This window comes from Poecilia formosa, unplaced genomic scaffold (assembly GCF_000485575.1).
Source record: "Poecilia formosa unplaced genomic scaffold, Poecilia_formosa-5.1.2 Scaffold339, whole genome shotgun sequence".
Classification (NCBI taxonomy): domain Eukaryota; kingdom Metazoa; phylum Chordata; class Actinopteri; order Cyprinodontiformes; family Poeciliidae; genus Poecilia; species Poecilia formosa.
Window position 1 is genome coordinate 204,545 of NW_006800278.1, and position 14,697 is coordinate 219,241.

At 42.5% G+C, this 14,697-nt stretch overlaps 2 protein-coding genes and 1 long non-coding RNA gene across 4 annotated transcripts in view; all 3 read left to right on the plus strand.

Moving 5' to 3' along the window:
* The window catches only part of eif3d (eukaryotic translation initiation factor 3, subunit D), a 9,194-nt gene extending 4,571 nt beyond the window's left edge, over positions 1–4,623 (plus strand). For both annotated transcript variants that reach the window (XM_007573843.2, XM_007573842.2), the window contains exons 10-16: positions 590–720; positions 798–883; positions 952–1,081; positions 1,722–1,864; positions 1,932–2,124; positions 2,397–2,490; positions 4,515–4,623. In XM_007573843.2, the coding sequence (XP_007573905.1) occupies positions 590–720; positions 798–883; positions 952–1,081; positions 1,722–1,864; positions 1,932–2,124; positions 2,397–2,490; positions 4,515–4,528 (791 nt within the window). In that variant the 3' untranslated portion in view covers positions 4,529–4,623. The remainder of the gene's footprint in view (positions 1–589; positions 721–797; positions 884–951; positions 1,082–1,721; positions 1,865–1,931; positions 2,125–2,396; positions 2,491–4,514) is intronic.
* Positions 4,624–7,306: 2,683 nt separating this feature from the next.
* LOC107833180 (uncharacterized) lies at positions 7,307–10,393 on the plus strand. The gene is made up of 3 exons (XM_016661681.1): positions 7,307–7,849; positions 7,940–7,969; positions 8,237–10,393. Exons 1-3 carry the CDS (start codon positions 7,696–7,698, stop codon positions 9,865–9,867), a joined length of 1,815 nt encoding a protein of 604 aa, XP_016517167.1. The 5' UTR covers positions 7,307–7,695; the 3' UTR covers positions 9,868–10,393.
* A 2,160-nt stretch (positions 10,394–12,553) lies between these two features.
* Positions 12,554–13,117, plus strand: LOC107833181 (uncharacterized). The gene is made up of 2 exons (XR_001658894.1): positions 12,554–12,602; positions 12,670–13,117. It is a non-coding gene; the product is annotated as an uncharacterized LOC107833181 (long non-coding RNA).
* The last annotated feature ends 1,580 nt before the right edge of the window (positions 13,118–14,697 follow it).

A 14,697-nucleotide genomic window follows, 5' to 3' on the forward strand; every position in this document is an offset into this window, starting at 1 on the left:
CTTAGCCCCGCCCCAGACGCTTAGCCCCGCCCCAGACGCTTATAGTATAACAGTAGACAAGTCTGTCTGCTGTTATTATATCTCACTGCTTAATAAGTTACAACAGAAAACTAAATAAATAAATGAACGTCTTATGCTAACGACAATTAAGCTAGCCATAGTTTTGAAGAAAAAACCTCAAATGACAGTCATTAATTTGGTCCAATCGGGTTCTTGAGACGCCTTTTTTTTTTTTTTGGAAACGCCAAAGAGACGGGGCGGGGCCAAGCATTAGCTGAGTGTCAGGAGTCATTAGAGGGAAGGACTATTACCAACTTGGCAACTTTTAAAACTCTTACTGACTTTTTGAAAAAGCAACAAATCTACAGACTTGGTTCTTTAGAGGTTTTGAGGCAGCTGTTGGCGCCGCGGCTTCAGGAGAAGATGCTGAGTTTCAATCTGTGGATTCCTGGACAGGCATGAAGCTTCTCCAAGTTCCCTCCTACAGTCATTAAAAGCCTTTAGCTGGAGGAACTAAACAGCCCTGATGGACCTGTTCAGGTTACCGTTCAGGTGGAAGTCCCGTTCAGCTGTTTGTCCTTTTCTCCAGATCTGCTGACGGTGAGCGAAACAGCCAACGAGCCTCCGCAGGACGAAGGGAACTCCTTCAACTCCCCCCGTAACCTGGCCATGGAGGCCACCTACATCAACCACAACTTCAGCCAGCAGTGTTTACGCATGGTAAGCCCCGCCCCCTGGCCCCACCTGGCCCACGGCGTCACGCTGACGACCAATCACGTTTCATTCTCTGCGTTCAGGGCGGAGAGAGACACAAGTTCCCGAACCCCAACCCGTTTGTGGAGGAGGACATGGACAAGAGCGAGGTGGCGTCTGTGGCGTACAGGTAGCGACCGGACCGGTTCTGATCCGCTGTGTGGTACCGGAGCGGTTCTGATCCGCTGTGTGATCCAGGTACCGCCACTGGAAGCTGGGAGAAGACATCGACCTGATCGTGCGCTGTGAGCACGACGGCGTGATGACCGGCGCCAATGGAGAAGTGTCCTTCATCAACGTGAAGACGCTGAACGAGTGGGACTCCAGGGTAAGAGGACGCCACGCTGGACACTTCCTGTCAAAACAGTCACACAAAGTTTCCTGTTCATAAAAACTGCTTCAGTTCCTCCAGTTGTTCATAGATATTAATGTAAAATCACCAGATCTCCACATTATTTCATGCTAATAGATAATTGTGAGTTTATTGCAAATTTTTATCAAAAATACTCAAAACTTTTGGTTTAAGTGATTCTTATTCTCACCTGCAGGTGGCAGTGTTTCTAACTTCAACTCAGGGGTTGACAGAATATTTTCTCTGATCAGATTTTGACAGAAATATTAGACTTGTAGTAGTTCACACCCCTGACCACCAGGTGGAGACATTTAAAATTTTACCCAAAGAGTAACTAAATCAGAACAATATTATGAACAGGCTGCATGCTGGGGGATTTCCTCCCACTGCTCCTCGTTCAGAGGGTTTATCCAACTTCTGATCGATTCAGTTGGAGAAATGTTCCCCGATTTCAAAATTTGGTTAAAATGTTGCTTGTAATTCCAGGACAAAATGACTAAAAAGAGGTGAGATCCTGAAGGTCCAGCCTTCTCTTCCATATTTAAACAACCAGAGGTTTTTTTCTCCTCGATGGAGTTGAGTTAGAGCTGAACTGGGTTCTGTGGTTTGTTCCCAGTACTGCAATGGGGTGGACTGGCGTCAGAAGCTGGACTCCCAGAGAGGCGCCGTCCTGGCCACCGAGCTGAAGAACAACAGCTACAAGCTGGCCCGCTGGACCTGCTGCGCCATGCTGGCCGGCTCCGAGTACCTGAAGCTGGGGTGAGGATCGCTCCGCTTTAGCTCCTAGGTCAAAGGTCAGCGCGTAACCAGACCGTCCCGCCCGCAGGTACGTCTCCCGCTACCACGTGAAGGACTCGTCCCGCCACGTCATCCTGGGAACCCAGCAGTTCAAACCCAACGAGTTCGCCAGCCAGATCAACCTGAGCATGGAGAACGCCTGGGGCATCCTGCGCTGCGTCATCGACATCTGCCGCAAGCTGGACGAGGGCAAGTACCTGATCCTGAAGGACCCCAACAAGGTGAGACCCCGCCCACGGCCAGTAGGCCCCGCCCACGGTCAGTAGGCCACGGCCAGTAGGCCCCGCCCACGGCCAGTAGGCCCCGCCCACGGCCAGTAGGCCCCGCCCACGGCCAGTAGGCCCCGCCCACGGCCAGTAGGCCCCACCCACGGCCAGTAGGCCCCGCCCACGGCCAGTAGGCCCCGCCCACGGCCAGTAGGCCCCACCCACGGCCAATAGGCCCCGCCCACGGCCACAACCCGCCGCTGATCGCCTCCCTTTGTCTCCTGCAGCAAGTGATCCGGGTCTACAGCCTGCCTGAGGGAACCTTCAGCTCCGATGAAGAGGAGGAGGAAGAGGAGGATGAAGAGGATGAGGAGGAGGAAGGTGAGCTCCTGGTTTATTTTTGTCTCCTTCCTCTGCTGCTTCAGTTCGTTTACTTGGAGCAACAGAAGCTGCGTTTCCATTAATGTTCTCAAAAATGTGTTGATATTTTGCTCATTCAAAAAAACACTTTTATGAAATTATGGTTTTACTTTGAATAAAAAACTAAATTAAAATCACATGTAAAGAAGTTTGTTCACACGGTAACAAGGCACTCCAATAACTTCCTGTCGTTAGACCTTTCACAATAAAGCAATTAATTGCATCATAAATGACAACAAACTCCATAGTTTCCTTTTGCAGGATTTATGGCTTTTCTCTCTTTCTACCTAAAACTGGATGATGAAAGTCTTTTGGTCCCACTGAACCTTTTTAGAATCATTTTATGTTCATAATTCATTCTTAGTTGTTTCTATTATTTTGTTTTTGATATTTAAATGTCTTCCAGCTCCAGTGTTAAATTAGAATTTAAGTTTATTGATCTTTGATAATTGATTCTTCTGTTATTATCACCATTATTGGCACCCATGAAGTTTTAATATAACCGAATATTTACTGAATATTTCATCAAGTGAAACATCATTTTACTGCTGATAAAAGATAAAAAACATTTAAAAAGATAAACATTATGAGGAAAACAAAGAAAAACATCATTTTTACCACATCAGTGGTATTGGCACCCTTTGCTGCAAATCACAAATAAAGATCACGTGTGATGAACTGCCTCCACACATGACATGAATTAACCAATGAATGACCATGTTGGTCCATCTCCACATGTGACGATGGTAAAGACAAAGGATCTGTCTGAGGACATCAGAAATGCTGCTGTCTGTAAGCACAAGACCTCCAAAGGGTATAAAGCCAGAGACCGAGGTGTCCCTGTTCCAACGGTGCGAAATGTTATCCAGGCATGGAACGGTCAGGAAGCTCCCTGGACGAAGGGGGAAGAGAAAAGTCTTCGACGGTTGGTGCAAGTGGTGGAAAAACCACCACGTCTCGCATCGAAAGGCCTAAAGACCAGCCTGGAGCCGTCTGGTGTGATTGTTTAACAAGTACCACACGCCGCACACTAAACAAAGTGGGGCTTTATGGGCGGAGGCCCAGGAAGACTCCACTGCTGAAGAAAAGACATAAAAAAGAAGTTTGATCTTCACAAAAGAGAACCTGGACAAACCTCAATCCTTCTGGAACAACGATTTATGGACAGATGAAACAGAAGTGGAGTTTTTCAGTAAATCACACAAACAGTGAGTTTACAGACGGCGCAATGAAGCCTTTAAAGAAAGAACACCATACCAACAGTCAAGCATGGTGGAGGATCCATAATGCTGTGCAGCTGCTTTGCAGCATCTGGTACTGGAGGCCTGGGCCGTACCACAGGCATCATGAAATCAGAAGATTATCAACCAATCCTAGAGTGAAGTGTAAGGAAACTTGGTTTGTGGCGAAGATCCTGATCCTCCAGCAGCCCGGCCTGGTTGGAAGGGAAAACGGACTTTTTAAAACGGCCAGCAACGAGTCCTGAGCTGAAAATCTTTGGGTGGAGCTGAAATTGGAGAAAGGAACCCTGCAAATGTACAAGAGCTTGAGCAGATTGCAAAAGAAGTGTGGGAGAAATGCCACCTGAGAAGTGCAAGAAGCTTATAGATGATATAAAAAACGTTTGGAGGCTCATTGCTGCCAAATATTAAAGACGGTGTCAATATTAGTGCACATGCTGGTTTTCCGTTTTGTCCTTTGGAATTAAAATATTTATGTTGAAATGATAAATGTCTTTGTTAAATTACTTTGGACCTCAAATTAAAGATCCTGCTGATGTAGGTTTTGAACATTTCCATTTATTCTGAAGATATTCGCTCCAGTCATGAGGGTGTCACTAATGCTGATCAGATTCTAACATCACTGGTTTGTTTACCTGCTGACTTTAACTCAGTTTTTTGTAAATTAAGATGTTTTTATATTAAAGTGTTTGTTTTATGAGTAAAAGTTTCAGTTCTAAGTGTCATATTTTGTTCTCATTTCAGATGAAGAGAATTAATGCAGCGTTTGCTTCGTTGACCAGATCTGCCTCCATCTTTACAAAAACAATTTAACTCCCATTAAATTTCAATAAAGACAAGTTGGGCAAATTAATGCGTCATGTTTTTATTGTTTTGTTTGGTTTTTACAGAAATGGGTCGATATTCTCACAAGTTGATCCATAAAGAATAAAGTTCAGACAAATGAAAATAATGTTGGGATTTGAACTGAACTGTCAGTAAATAAGGAGTTTCAACTGTTGCATGCAGGTAAATGAATATAAATATTTCTGACTGACCTTAGAGTGAAGCGATGCGGCGCTTCATGCAGGAGACGAGCCTGAGGTCAGGAAGCTCTGTGACCTCCAGGTCACCTGCACCGGCGGCGGCCATTTTGACTTTGTGTCACAATCTTTCAAGGTTGTGGTTTCACTTCTTTAGTTATTTATCTTCCTTCCACTCAACTTTCCAAACCAGCTTTTCTTTGGGAAAAGCAACAACATTTCCTTTTTCATTAATTATGCATTTTTGATGAATTGATATTTAATTTGAAAGCTGTAAGAAGCTTCTGGATGACGGAGTGATTAGTTTTTATGTGTAATTTTAGGGATGTAAAATGTGGCGGTCAGCCCAGAGAGGAACAGTTTAAATGGAAATGAGTCAGAAAGGCTCTTGGTTGACCTCTGACCCAGATAACATTAAGGTCCAGCTCAGCATTCAAATGTTCAGTTGCTCCTCTATTCAAATCCTCCTCCACCAACGGCTCTTCATCACTCCGTCTCTGCTTATCGCCGTCCGACCGCAGGACGTCCTGACCTGAACACAGAGGAGCAGCGTTTGTCTTCAGGACCTCAGGTGAGCTGATAAACCCCTCTGGTTGGCTCAGGTGAGCCTTCCTGCTCCTGGTTTCACCCTCAGCTACCAGGTTAATCATTAAACCAGCAGCTTTCAGTCTGAACTTCGCTCCATCTGCCATCCTAACATGTTTTTAGTGATTTTGATTAAAACTGACAGATCAGCTATGGACCGTCTCAGAGTGACGTCACCGCACAAGACTCCGCCCCCATCTCGCCGCTGGAGGTTTTTTTTTATTATTGTATAAACATAAACAATCAGCTCCATAAAGGTACCGTAATGTATACATTATAAGATCACAGAACAAACTGGGAAAGAGGGAAAAAAGAAAAAGACCTGCTGCCGATGACTGGCATTGGTTTTAACTGCTAAGTTAACATAACATGCTAAATTTTAAATATAAGGAAGTAATTCACTTATTCTAGCTTGACTTTGACAACTTTAACTGTTAAGTTGCAAACTAAAAAAGATCATCAGTAGAGCAGGTGTTTAAATTAGCTAAGCTACCACCGCCAAAAGAAGCAGGAGCTAATTTACAGCTGCTGTGTTAGCTACTAGCAGAAATCTACCACTGCAATCGCTTATTAATAATAGTAAAATAAACATCAACTCAAAAAGCATAAACCTGTAACTGAATGTTTTGTTCTTGGGAAATGTTGAGTGTTTTTGGTGCTGAGGCGTTGTTGTCAGTTGCTATGGCAACGAGTCTGCGCAGCATAGCAGACACAGTGATAGGTACTTTTTCTCGAACCTATATAAAAAGACCACAGACAACGTATATGAATTTTATAGACAAAGCTTTTGCAAAAGGAGAACTCTCCGCCACCGCCTCTCCAGGCCGTTCACAGAGAGTTCTGATCTCCTTCCACGCGAGCCCCTGTTTTATTGTCAAAGCAGAACAGCCAGAAAAAAACAACAGAGGTCGTAAAACATTTAACCTAAACAAACCAGCAACTCAGTTCCAGGTGTGATATCTGATCTACGATCTGAGCCCAGTTCAGCTCTAGGTCAAACTGTCAACAAAGAGGGAGGATAAACAAGAGACAAAATACGACTGCTCACAGGCAGTTAGGAGGTATTCTGGTTGATAAGAATTAAGGTCTGGGAAACACAGAGTTAACTGTCTCACATGAAGATGAAACAGTCAGTCGTAACCTCCAGGTCAGTTTATACACACAAAAGGAAGAAAACACTTTAAACTAAAAATCACAATAATACTGATTAACATTAGACTGAATATGAACTAAAGTAATAACAAAATGATAATACCAAAAATCTCTATCACACAGAAAGCAAGAAAAAAGTGGTTTCGAGTTGTTCTTTAACTTTTTTTCTGCATTATTTTTCCCTTTGCTGTTGCGCTGCACTAAATCAATAATACCTACATCTCCAGGTGACATTTTGTTAAGTACTGCAGCAGCGCCACTATGGACAGGATGTAAAGGAATAGTCATTTTGCCCTCCAGCATGCGCGAAATTTCCAGATATAAGCATTAACATGTAGGGGGTCAATAAAGTACCTCTCAGGGTTCTGGTGATGATGTCACACTGAGAGGATTAAGACCAAACGGTCGAGAGTTTAAGGCTTAAAGATGTTACTCATCACGGTTGTGGCTGGATGGAGCTAGCGCTATCAGACATAGCATCCATCATTTACCCAGAATGCATTGCGGCATGAACAACATGGCGAAGTCCGTGTGACAATATTTTATTTAAATTTAGAAAAACTAATCAGTACAGTATTATTGCTGTATTGTGTTTACGTCTAAAATAAATATTTCTCAAAGTCGATTGTTCCAACTAATCGTGGATCCCTTTAATGCGCCACTGTTCTGGCTGGAACCTTTGTATTCACATGTTTCTGGTACGCCTGTAAATCTGACACACAAGTGATGGAAGCTGCTTCTCGGTTAATTTCTGCTTCTAATTTATCTGACTGAATGCTGGAAAAGACTGTTGTATCAAAATGTGTTAAAAGAGTTAGCCTGTCAGCAAAGCTGAGCTAGCCTAAAATAGCATCAAGTGCTAAACATGTAGCAGCTGATGCTAATCCTTCATCCATCACTTCAGTGCTGAAGAAGAAATTGGTCCGTTTGATTTGGGTGTTGAAGAAAAGCTGCAGGCTGGAGCTCTTCTGCTCTAGACTGAGACTCAGCTGTTCTAGATTATTATTCACATTTCCAACGGTTTTACCTGCTTATACAAGAGCCACTAACTGAACCCGTCCTTTATCCTGGAAAAGCTCATGTTGGCAGAAAGCCTTCTTTTGTCCAAACACTTTTCATTCAAATGAGAAGATACTGGGAGACGGTGAAGGCGCTATCGGGTCCAGATGTTAACAGTCTCCCACCTAAAAAAGGAGCATTTGCCTACAGAGTGGACCAAGTCACTTCCTATAAAACCAGGACTGGGGCTGAGCTTCACCAGTCTGCTGGTGGATTCCCAGTTGCTCTGCAGAAACTGGTCCAGATCTCCAAACCTCCACGGTCAGTTCAGATCTCACTTCTATTAAATCAACTTCTTTTGTTCATTTTTAAAATGCTTCAACAAACTTCTGAACTGTTTTGTATTTCCAGAAAAAGAATCACCCAGAACTGAAGATCCCAGTACGTTTTGTTTCTCTGACTGTGAATGAAATTAAATGGTTACATGCAGTTTTCATGTCTGATTTAACTCAAGAGCAATGACTTTACTTCCAAAGAAAATGAAGAGTGTGTTATGCTTGTGTTTTTCTGCAGCATTTGAACAAAATGCTGCAGGTTCTCTTTCAGGATTGTTTTGGGCAGAATTGTTCATTTAATCTTTTGCTAAGATAAAAAAGGAAGGTCGAATTGTTATTTTTATTCATTTCACTCAAACTTTCATTCTTGCAGGTCAGAGCAGGTTTTATACTTTAGCAGAAAGACTTTTTGAAGTGAATCCTGAGCGTTCCAGTCTGTCCTCAGTCATGGCGCCGTCCGGCCCGGTTCTGCTGCTGCTGCTGTCTTCATTCCTGACCTGCAGCCTGAGCGGCCCGCCGCGCTCCGACCTGCAGGAAAACCGCGCTCTGCAGAAGAGAGGAAAGACAGCAGATAACGTAAAGGCTGCAGCTAAAGATCTTCTGGAGATTGTAAATGCAGTTAAACCTTTTATTGGTCTCATTCCAGACGCTGGGTCGTATTTAACTTCTATCATAGATTTTGCAAATGTCATTGCTGGTAAAAATCCAGAACAAGAGCTTCTAGATTATCTCAAGTTAAAATTTGATGATCTAAATGTAAAGATTGATAAAAACCAGAAGGAAATAGTGTTTAACATTTGGAAAAGTACTGAGTATGCAGAGCTGGAGAAGAAAATAACTATAGCATGGAACAAACTCGGGGAGCTGCTGAAGGGCTGTGGAGAGCCTTGCTTTGAAAATCTGAAGAAAGATGGCAAAGACAAAATAATAGAAAATGACTTTAAAAAGGCTGGAAAGTATGTGGATGAACTGCATTATAATATAGTAGGTAAAGGTGCTTACAAAGCTAACTATGAAGAGCTCCTGAAAGACCATGTGAGATGTGATGAACGGCGACTTAAAATATTCTCGGCTGTTAACGCGTTGCTGGTTCACAAAGCCATCACCATGACCAATTTCTACAACCTGTTCATGAACATTAAAACAGACGAAGACGCTCTGGCTAATAAAGCACGCGACATTTCTGCAGCTATGTTTGAGATCCACAAGAACTGCACTTCAGAACCTGATCCGTATGTTAAACTGGACATTCTGGACCTGATCAAAGAGTCGGAGCAGCGTAAGGATCTGGCAAAGAACATCAGGGAGTATTTAGATAAAACATTTTACCACTATGACTGGATGGTGGTTGCTTTTAAAACTAAAAGTTCAAACCATAAAAGCGTTATTACTAAATGGCTGGACAGACACATTTTGACCGGATTTACTGCAGTAGAAAAAGGGAAAACTAGTGTGGCTTTTGCCAAGCAAGCGAAAGGGAGCCACAGGAAAACAGCTCAGGTGGTAGACGCCATTAAGAAGTGCTACAACAATCCTGTGCCCTGCGATCAAGTCAGAGCAAAGTTAGAGAGCTGTGCTAACGTGAAGGGCACATATTCAGCCATTCATGCTTTCATTCATAAAGAGCATGGCAGCGTTCATGCTTTAGAGGCAGAAGAAGCTCCAACTGAAGAAGAGTTTGACCCTGAGGAGCAGCAGACCGTCCCGTACCTTTACACTGGGAAATGCACCATGAGTGTGTTTGGCAAAGGAGAAATTCTCCCTCTTAAACATTTCAGGGTTCTGATTAAAAGTGATGAAGAGTGGATGAATGAGTCTCCCTGTAAAGGAGTCGACTGTGGAGGTAAAGAAAGAGGAAAATGTGTTGAGGTGAAGAACGCCCGCATTGGCCTGTGTGAGTGTGAGAAGAAATACTATGGAGAGAACTGTGAGAAAACCATGGAGGACTACAAGAAAAAGGTGTTTGTTAAAGAAATCCAAAAACCCCCAGAGAGCATGGGCTGAAGGAACCCAGGAGGTTTCTGCTCTCATATTTTATCTTTTCTGTTCATAACCTGAAGTTCACATGTTTTAACCTGAACTGTTTCATGTGTTTCAGTGATTTTGACACAGTTGCTTTGTGAAAACTCCATAATTATGACAAATTTTCATTTTAGCCACAAAACATGACAGAAGGAATCAGATTCTGTTTTTTTTCTTGCTTCCATTTTGTTTTGCTCTTCACATGAAAACATGTTTCATCTTTTAACTGTTCAGACGTTTGGAGGAAATGTGGCTGTTGATTAAAAACTGGTTTCATGTTGAAATGATTTCAGGTTTCCAAACATCATGTGTGAACCGTTGTTCAGACTTTCTGTGAAATGATCTCATGTTTCTTTAAAATGATCATTTGCTTCTTTTGGTTTGAGCTTCTGTTGCAACTTTAAAGGAAAAAAACTGATAGAACTTCAACTTTTAGAGTTATTATGTGTTTGTTGTTTTCTTCATTATTATTCTACAACTTTTCCTCCAAAATAAAAACTTTAAAACCAGATTTATTGTCTTCAGTCTTGATGTGAACCAGCCCACCTTCAGGTCAGGCTTCTGTCATTTTAGTGAAAAGTTTCCAGTGAGACTAAGAAGAACTCAGAATAATTCATGCATCTCTATCGGCCACCTTTATTAACTGTTATTAAGTGTTATTAACGGTTATTAATTGTTATTAACTGTTGTTAACTGTTATTAACTGTTATTAAACATTATTAACTGCTGTTAATCATTATTAACTGTTATTAACCTTTATTAACCATTATTAACTGTTATTAACCAGTATTAACCATTGCTTACATTATTAAAATCATGTAATTATTACTAGTGCAGCGTTCTCCCTTGTAATTTAGTGTATTTTTCTGAAATTTCCTGGACTTCCCTCCAGACTTTGATCCGATCCTCGCATCTCTCCAGCTCTGATCTCCGTCTTTGCTCTTGGTTTGGTTTCAGCTTCTCTTTTTGATTTGTTTTTGGACTCTTCTTTTTTTTCTTTGGCTGCTTAGGTCATTTAAATCTCAATAATAAGAGGTTTTCCCATTCTGAGTCTTAAAATCAACACTAATAATGTTTTCAGAAGAAGGAAGTCATGATGTGTAAACCCTGAAGATAACATCCTCCTTCTTTTAACCAGAGTTTTGTTTCTCAGTGTCTCAAATTGACGGTTCATAATATTTTTATTCAACAGCCTTGCATGTGAACACACCATAATAGCTGCAAAATATACAAAAGAAAAATACATTTAGTAACTTAAGCATTATGTTGCCTTCATCTGTTTGATTTATTAATTTACCTTAAATGAATTTTTACCTTAAATTATTACAACTTTTATCCTTGGCTATCTTTGCCTTGAGTGCTGTTATGTTTTACAGTGTATGTTTATTAAATCTTTTGACATTCCTTTCTATAGTTTCCTGTATCATGAAATAAAATTAAATACATCATATTTCAGCTGTCTGTGGCTTTACATAGAATATAATATTAAAACTAATAAACCTTTGTGCTCCTGACTGAACATGACTAACTTACCAAAGAATATTAGCACCCTCTAGTGGGTAAAAACACAATAGCAACCTGTATGTTCCGTGGAAAAATAACTAAACATACATTTATAAACTAAAACATTCACTCCAACCTTGTTCCCTTATCAACCAGGTGCTTTGAGCCACAAACTTATTTATTGTTTATTTATTTATTGTTTATAGTTAATCTGTGTGTACAGCATGCTGTGCTGTTTGCGCCAATCGCTTTACGGCACCTTCCGATTCCAAGCCTTTTCTAAATAAAAGAATTGACAGCATTACTACTGCAATAAAATAATAAACATTTATGAACCGGTTAATGAAACGACAAATATTAGTAAGGCCATTTATATTTCTTGTGTTGCTTGTTGCAGTTATGGCGTCGGTTCTGCTGGCTTCACTCTGTTGGTCCGATGTCGCTACAGATCCGTCGGATCGTCTGGCCTTTGAATTCAGGCAGAAATGGGGAAATGGCTTGACTCTGGTAAAAGAGATGCTGTGACTTTTTAAAGATGTCATAGAAACATTCAAGGAAAACAACATAAGCGCCATAATGAAGAGCCTTTCTGTCGCCGCTAGCTTAGCGCCAGACATCGGTGCTGCGGCCTCCTTTGTCATCAACATGGCGTTGATGCTGATCCCTCAGGAAGAGCTGACCGGTGCTGACTGAGGTGAAGAAAGGTTTGGTTGAGCTGAACTGGAAGTTGGACTTCCTCTCCAACCTGGCAACAGATGGAGAAGTTTAAATGAGGCGTCAAAGTGATCGGCAGATATAATTTATACTTCAGCAGCTTGGTGGGTGCGCTGCCACTTTACGGCCAATTTCAGCTGCTGCATATAAGCAGGCCTTCACCTGTCACGAGGCTGCTTGCGTCGTGACGTCAACCGAATCTGCTTCCTTTGTTTGCACTGTTCTGGGTAAGCGTGGCTGTTTTATCGTTTGTCGGCTTTAATAATGGCTATTAATGCTAATTGGTTTATCTGCTTAGTCTCCTTTGCTGCACCTCCAATATTTGGACCGATCTGTCCGTTTATTCATTTGCTGACAGGAAGGTAAGGGCTTAGCGTGGCTAGGTAACATCTACCCCATGTAAACAAAACCTTCACATAGCGTTTTCTTACAGCTGCATTGCATCTAGTCAGAGTTGGGGATCTGATTATTTGGCAGTGCAGTCATTTACCAGGTCACAGGTAAGCAGCTGCTGCAAGTTATGTTTTTGTTAGCAGTTGTATTAATAATTTGCTCTATTCTTTTTAGCCTTCTGACTCATCAGCATTGCACCTGGAGTGACACTCGCTGCTGTTTTGCCTACTTATAAATTGTTTTAAAATACTAATCTGCACTTTCCCTGGGGATAAAGTGCAACATTGTAGGGCTACTGTATCTCTGTTTTACTTGTATTGTTCCATTTTCTTGTCTGTCTTTTAGGGACTGAGGCTTCTGTGGTGGCGGTGTGTTGTCTTGTGTGTTTTGTTGGAGCACCTTTTTCTTTGTTTGCTGTGTTTTTGTAGTGTCCAGGGTGGTCCCCTTTTTCTGGATGTTGCCCCTTCCCTCACTCCCTCCCCCATCGGTAAGCCTCAGTTTCCTTTGAAATTTAGACATTTTATTATCTTGTTAAATGCATTCACTGTTTTAACCATTCAATTTCAGATTATTGGAAATTAAAGATATTTTGAAGTTTAATAAATTTTGTATAACTTTCTGAATCTCGTCTCCTCATTTCCAGTAGAACTTACCTGTGTCCTTACTACATTATATTTTCCTGGATTTATTCCAGGTGGCGTTGTTGGTCATCGTAACCTTTAATATTTTATATTTGGGTTCATGCTAAGAAAATCCACCCCCCAGGTTGCCACAATATTCAGATGTTTGATAAGGTTTTTCAAGGCCAGCCTGCAGCCATAGACAAGGACAACTAGGAAGATTTTGAAAGATGTAAAGGAGATCGCCAAAGGACTTGGTCCTTATAACCAAACAGCCATTGCCCTTAATGTGAAAGAAATCCTGGACGAAAAGTACAACTGTTGGTACAGCTGGGTGGTGGTGGTGTACAGGAAGGCAGACAAAGCCCATTGTGTTTGACGCCACTGAGATCGATGCAGGAGAAACCATTGTTCTGGTGAGGTTCTCTCAGGATCACGGCTACATGGAGAGCCTGTTTATGTAAAGGCAAAAGAATGATTTGGAACAAAATATAGTTCTGAACTTCAACCAGACAAGTGTGAGTACAAACATGAGAGTGAACATATCAGCGGTCTAGTTCTGGTTCTTCTACTGTGATTCTCCATCAGTAGGCCAGAGTAACTCATGGCTCCTCTGGTGAAGATGTGGCAGAGACCCAGGGGTCGACTGTTATTGGGGGCGTTATTCTTGGGGGAAGGCTTCGGTGCGTTACTCCAGAAAGATTCCCGTCTGTCCTGAAGATGAATGTCAGAACGGCGGCACATGTGAGAGGATTCTGGACTCCAACCAGGATCTGCAGGTGAACGGATAGGGGGACGATGTGAGCTGCACTTTGGCACCAGAACGAGTGCAGAAATGGAAAAGGAGGGGCCGTTCAGTTCCTCTGGTTCTGTTTCGCTCCAGTCCAGCTGTTACCGTGTCGTCAGGCCTGTTTGTCTGCAGGAACAGAAAACCGTTTCCACAACTACGAGTCAGAGAGAAGAACCGTTTCAGCCGTTCATCGTGACTCAGGAACAAGCAGCGACACGGAGCATCGAACCATCGCCTGCAGGTGAGCGAGCAGAAACCTGCGTCCCCACCCGGGCAGGAGGCGTGTCCCTGGTGCCGCTTTCCCACCACGGCCTGCTGCAACCCGCTGGTTGCCATGGCGACGGCGGGCCTAGCCTCTCAGTCCCGGTTCAGAGGCTTCAGGAGGAACCGGGACCAGGAAGGAAAACATCAGGCGTGAAGTGAAATCCCAGAAAATCCCAGCAAACTGAAGCTCAAAGCAGCGCCACCTTCTGGAGCTTTAAAGCAAACAGAAGAACAAATCCTGGGATTCTGCTCCCAGTAAGGAAACATACTGCTTACTGGTCTGAACTCAGCTCAGACTGGGAGGAATCCGTGATCCCAGCTGGTTCGTCTGGATCTGAACCAAAACAAACTCCAGTTATGAACAACGGCTTCACTTGGAACGATCCGGAACCAGAGAACGAAACTCAAGTTAAATCAGCTGTTGATGTTCTTACAGGTTTATTATCTCAAACTATTCTAACATCAAATGGATCTATCTATCTATCTATCTATCTATCTATCTATCTATCTATCTATCTATCTATCTAT

Bases quoted from the DNA above. Each gene is read 5' to 3' on its own strand.
- LOC107833180 (XM_016661681.1), top strand. From the start codon at position 7,696: ATGTTAACAGTCTCCCACCTAAAAAAGGAGCATTTGCCTACAGAGTGG. The intron at 7,850-7,939 runs GTCAGTTCAGAT...TTGTATTTCCAG, and splicing joins CAGATCTCCAAACCTCCACG to AAAAAGAATCACCCAGAACT. The intron at 7,970-8,236 runs GTACGTTTTGTT...TCATTCTTGCAG, and splicing joins ACCCAGAACTGAAGATCCCA to GTCAGAGCAGGTTTTATACT.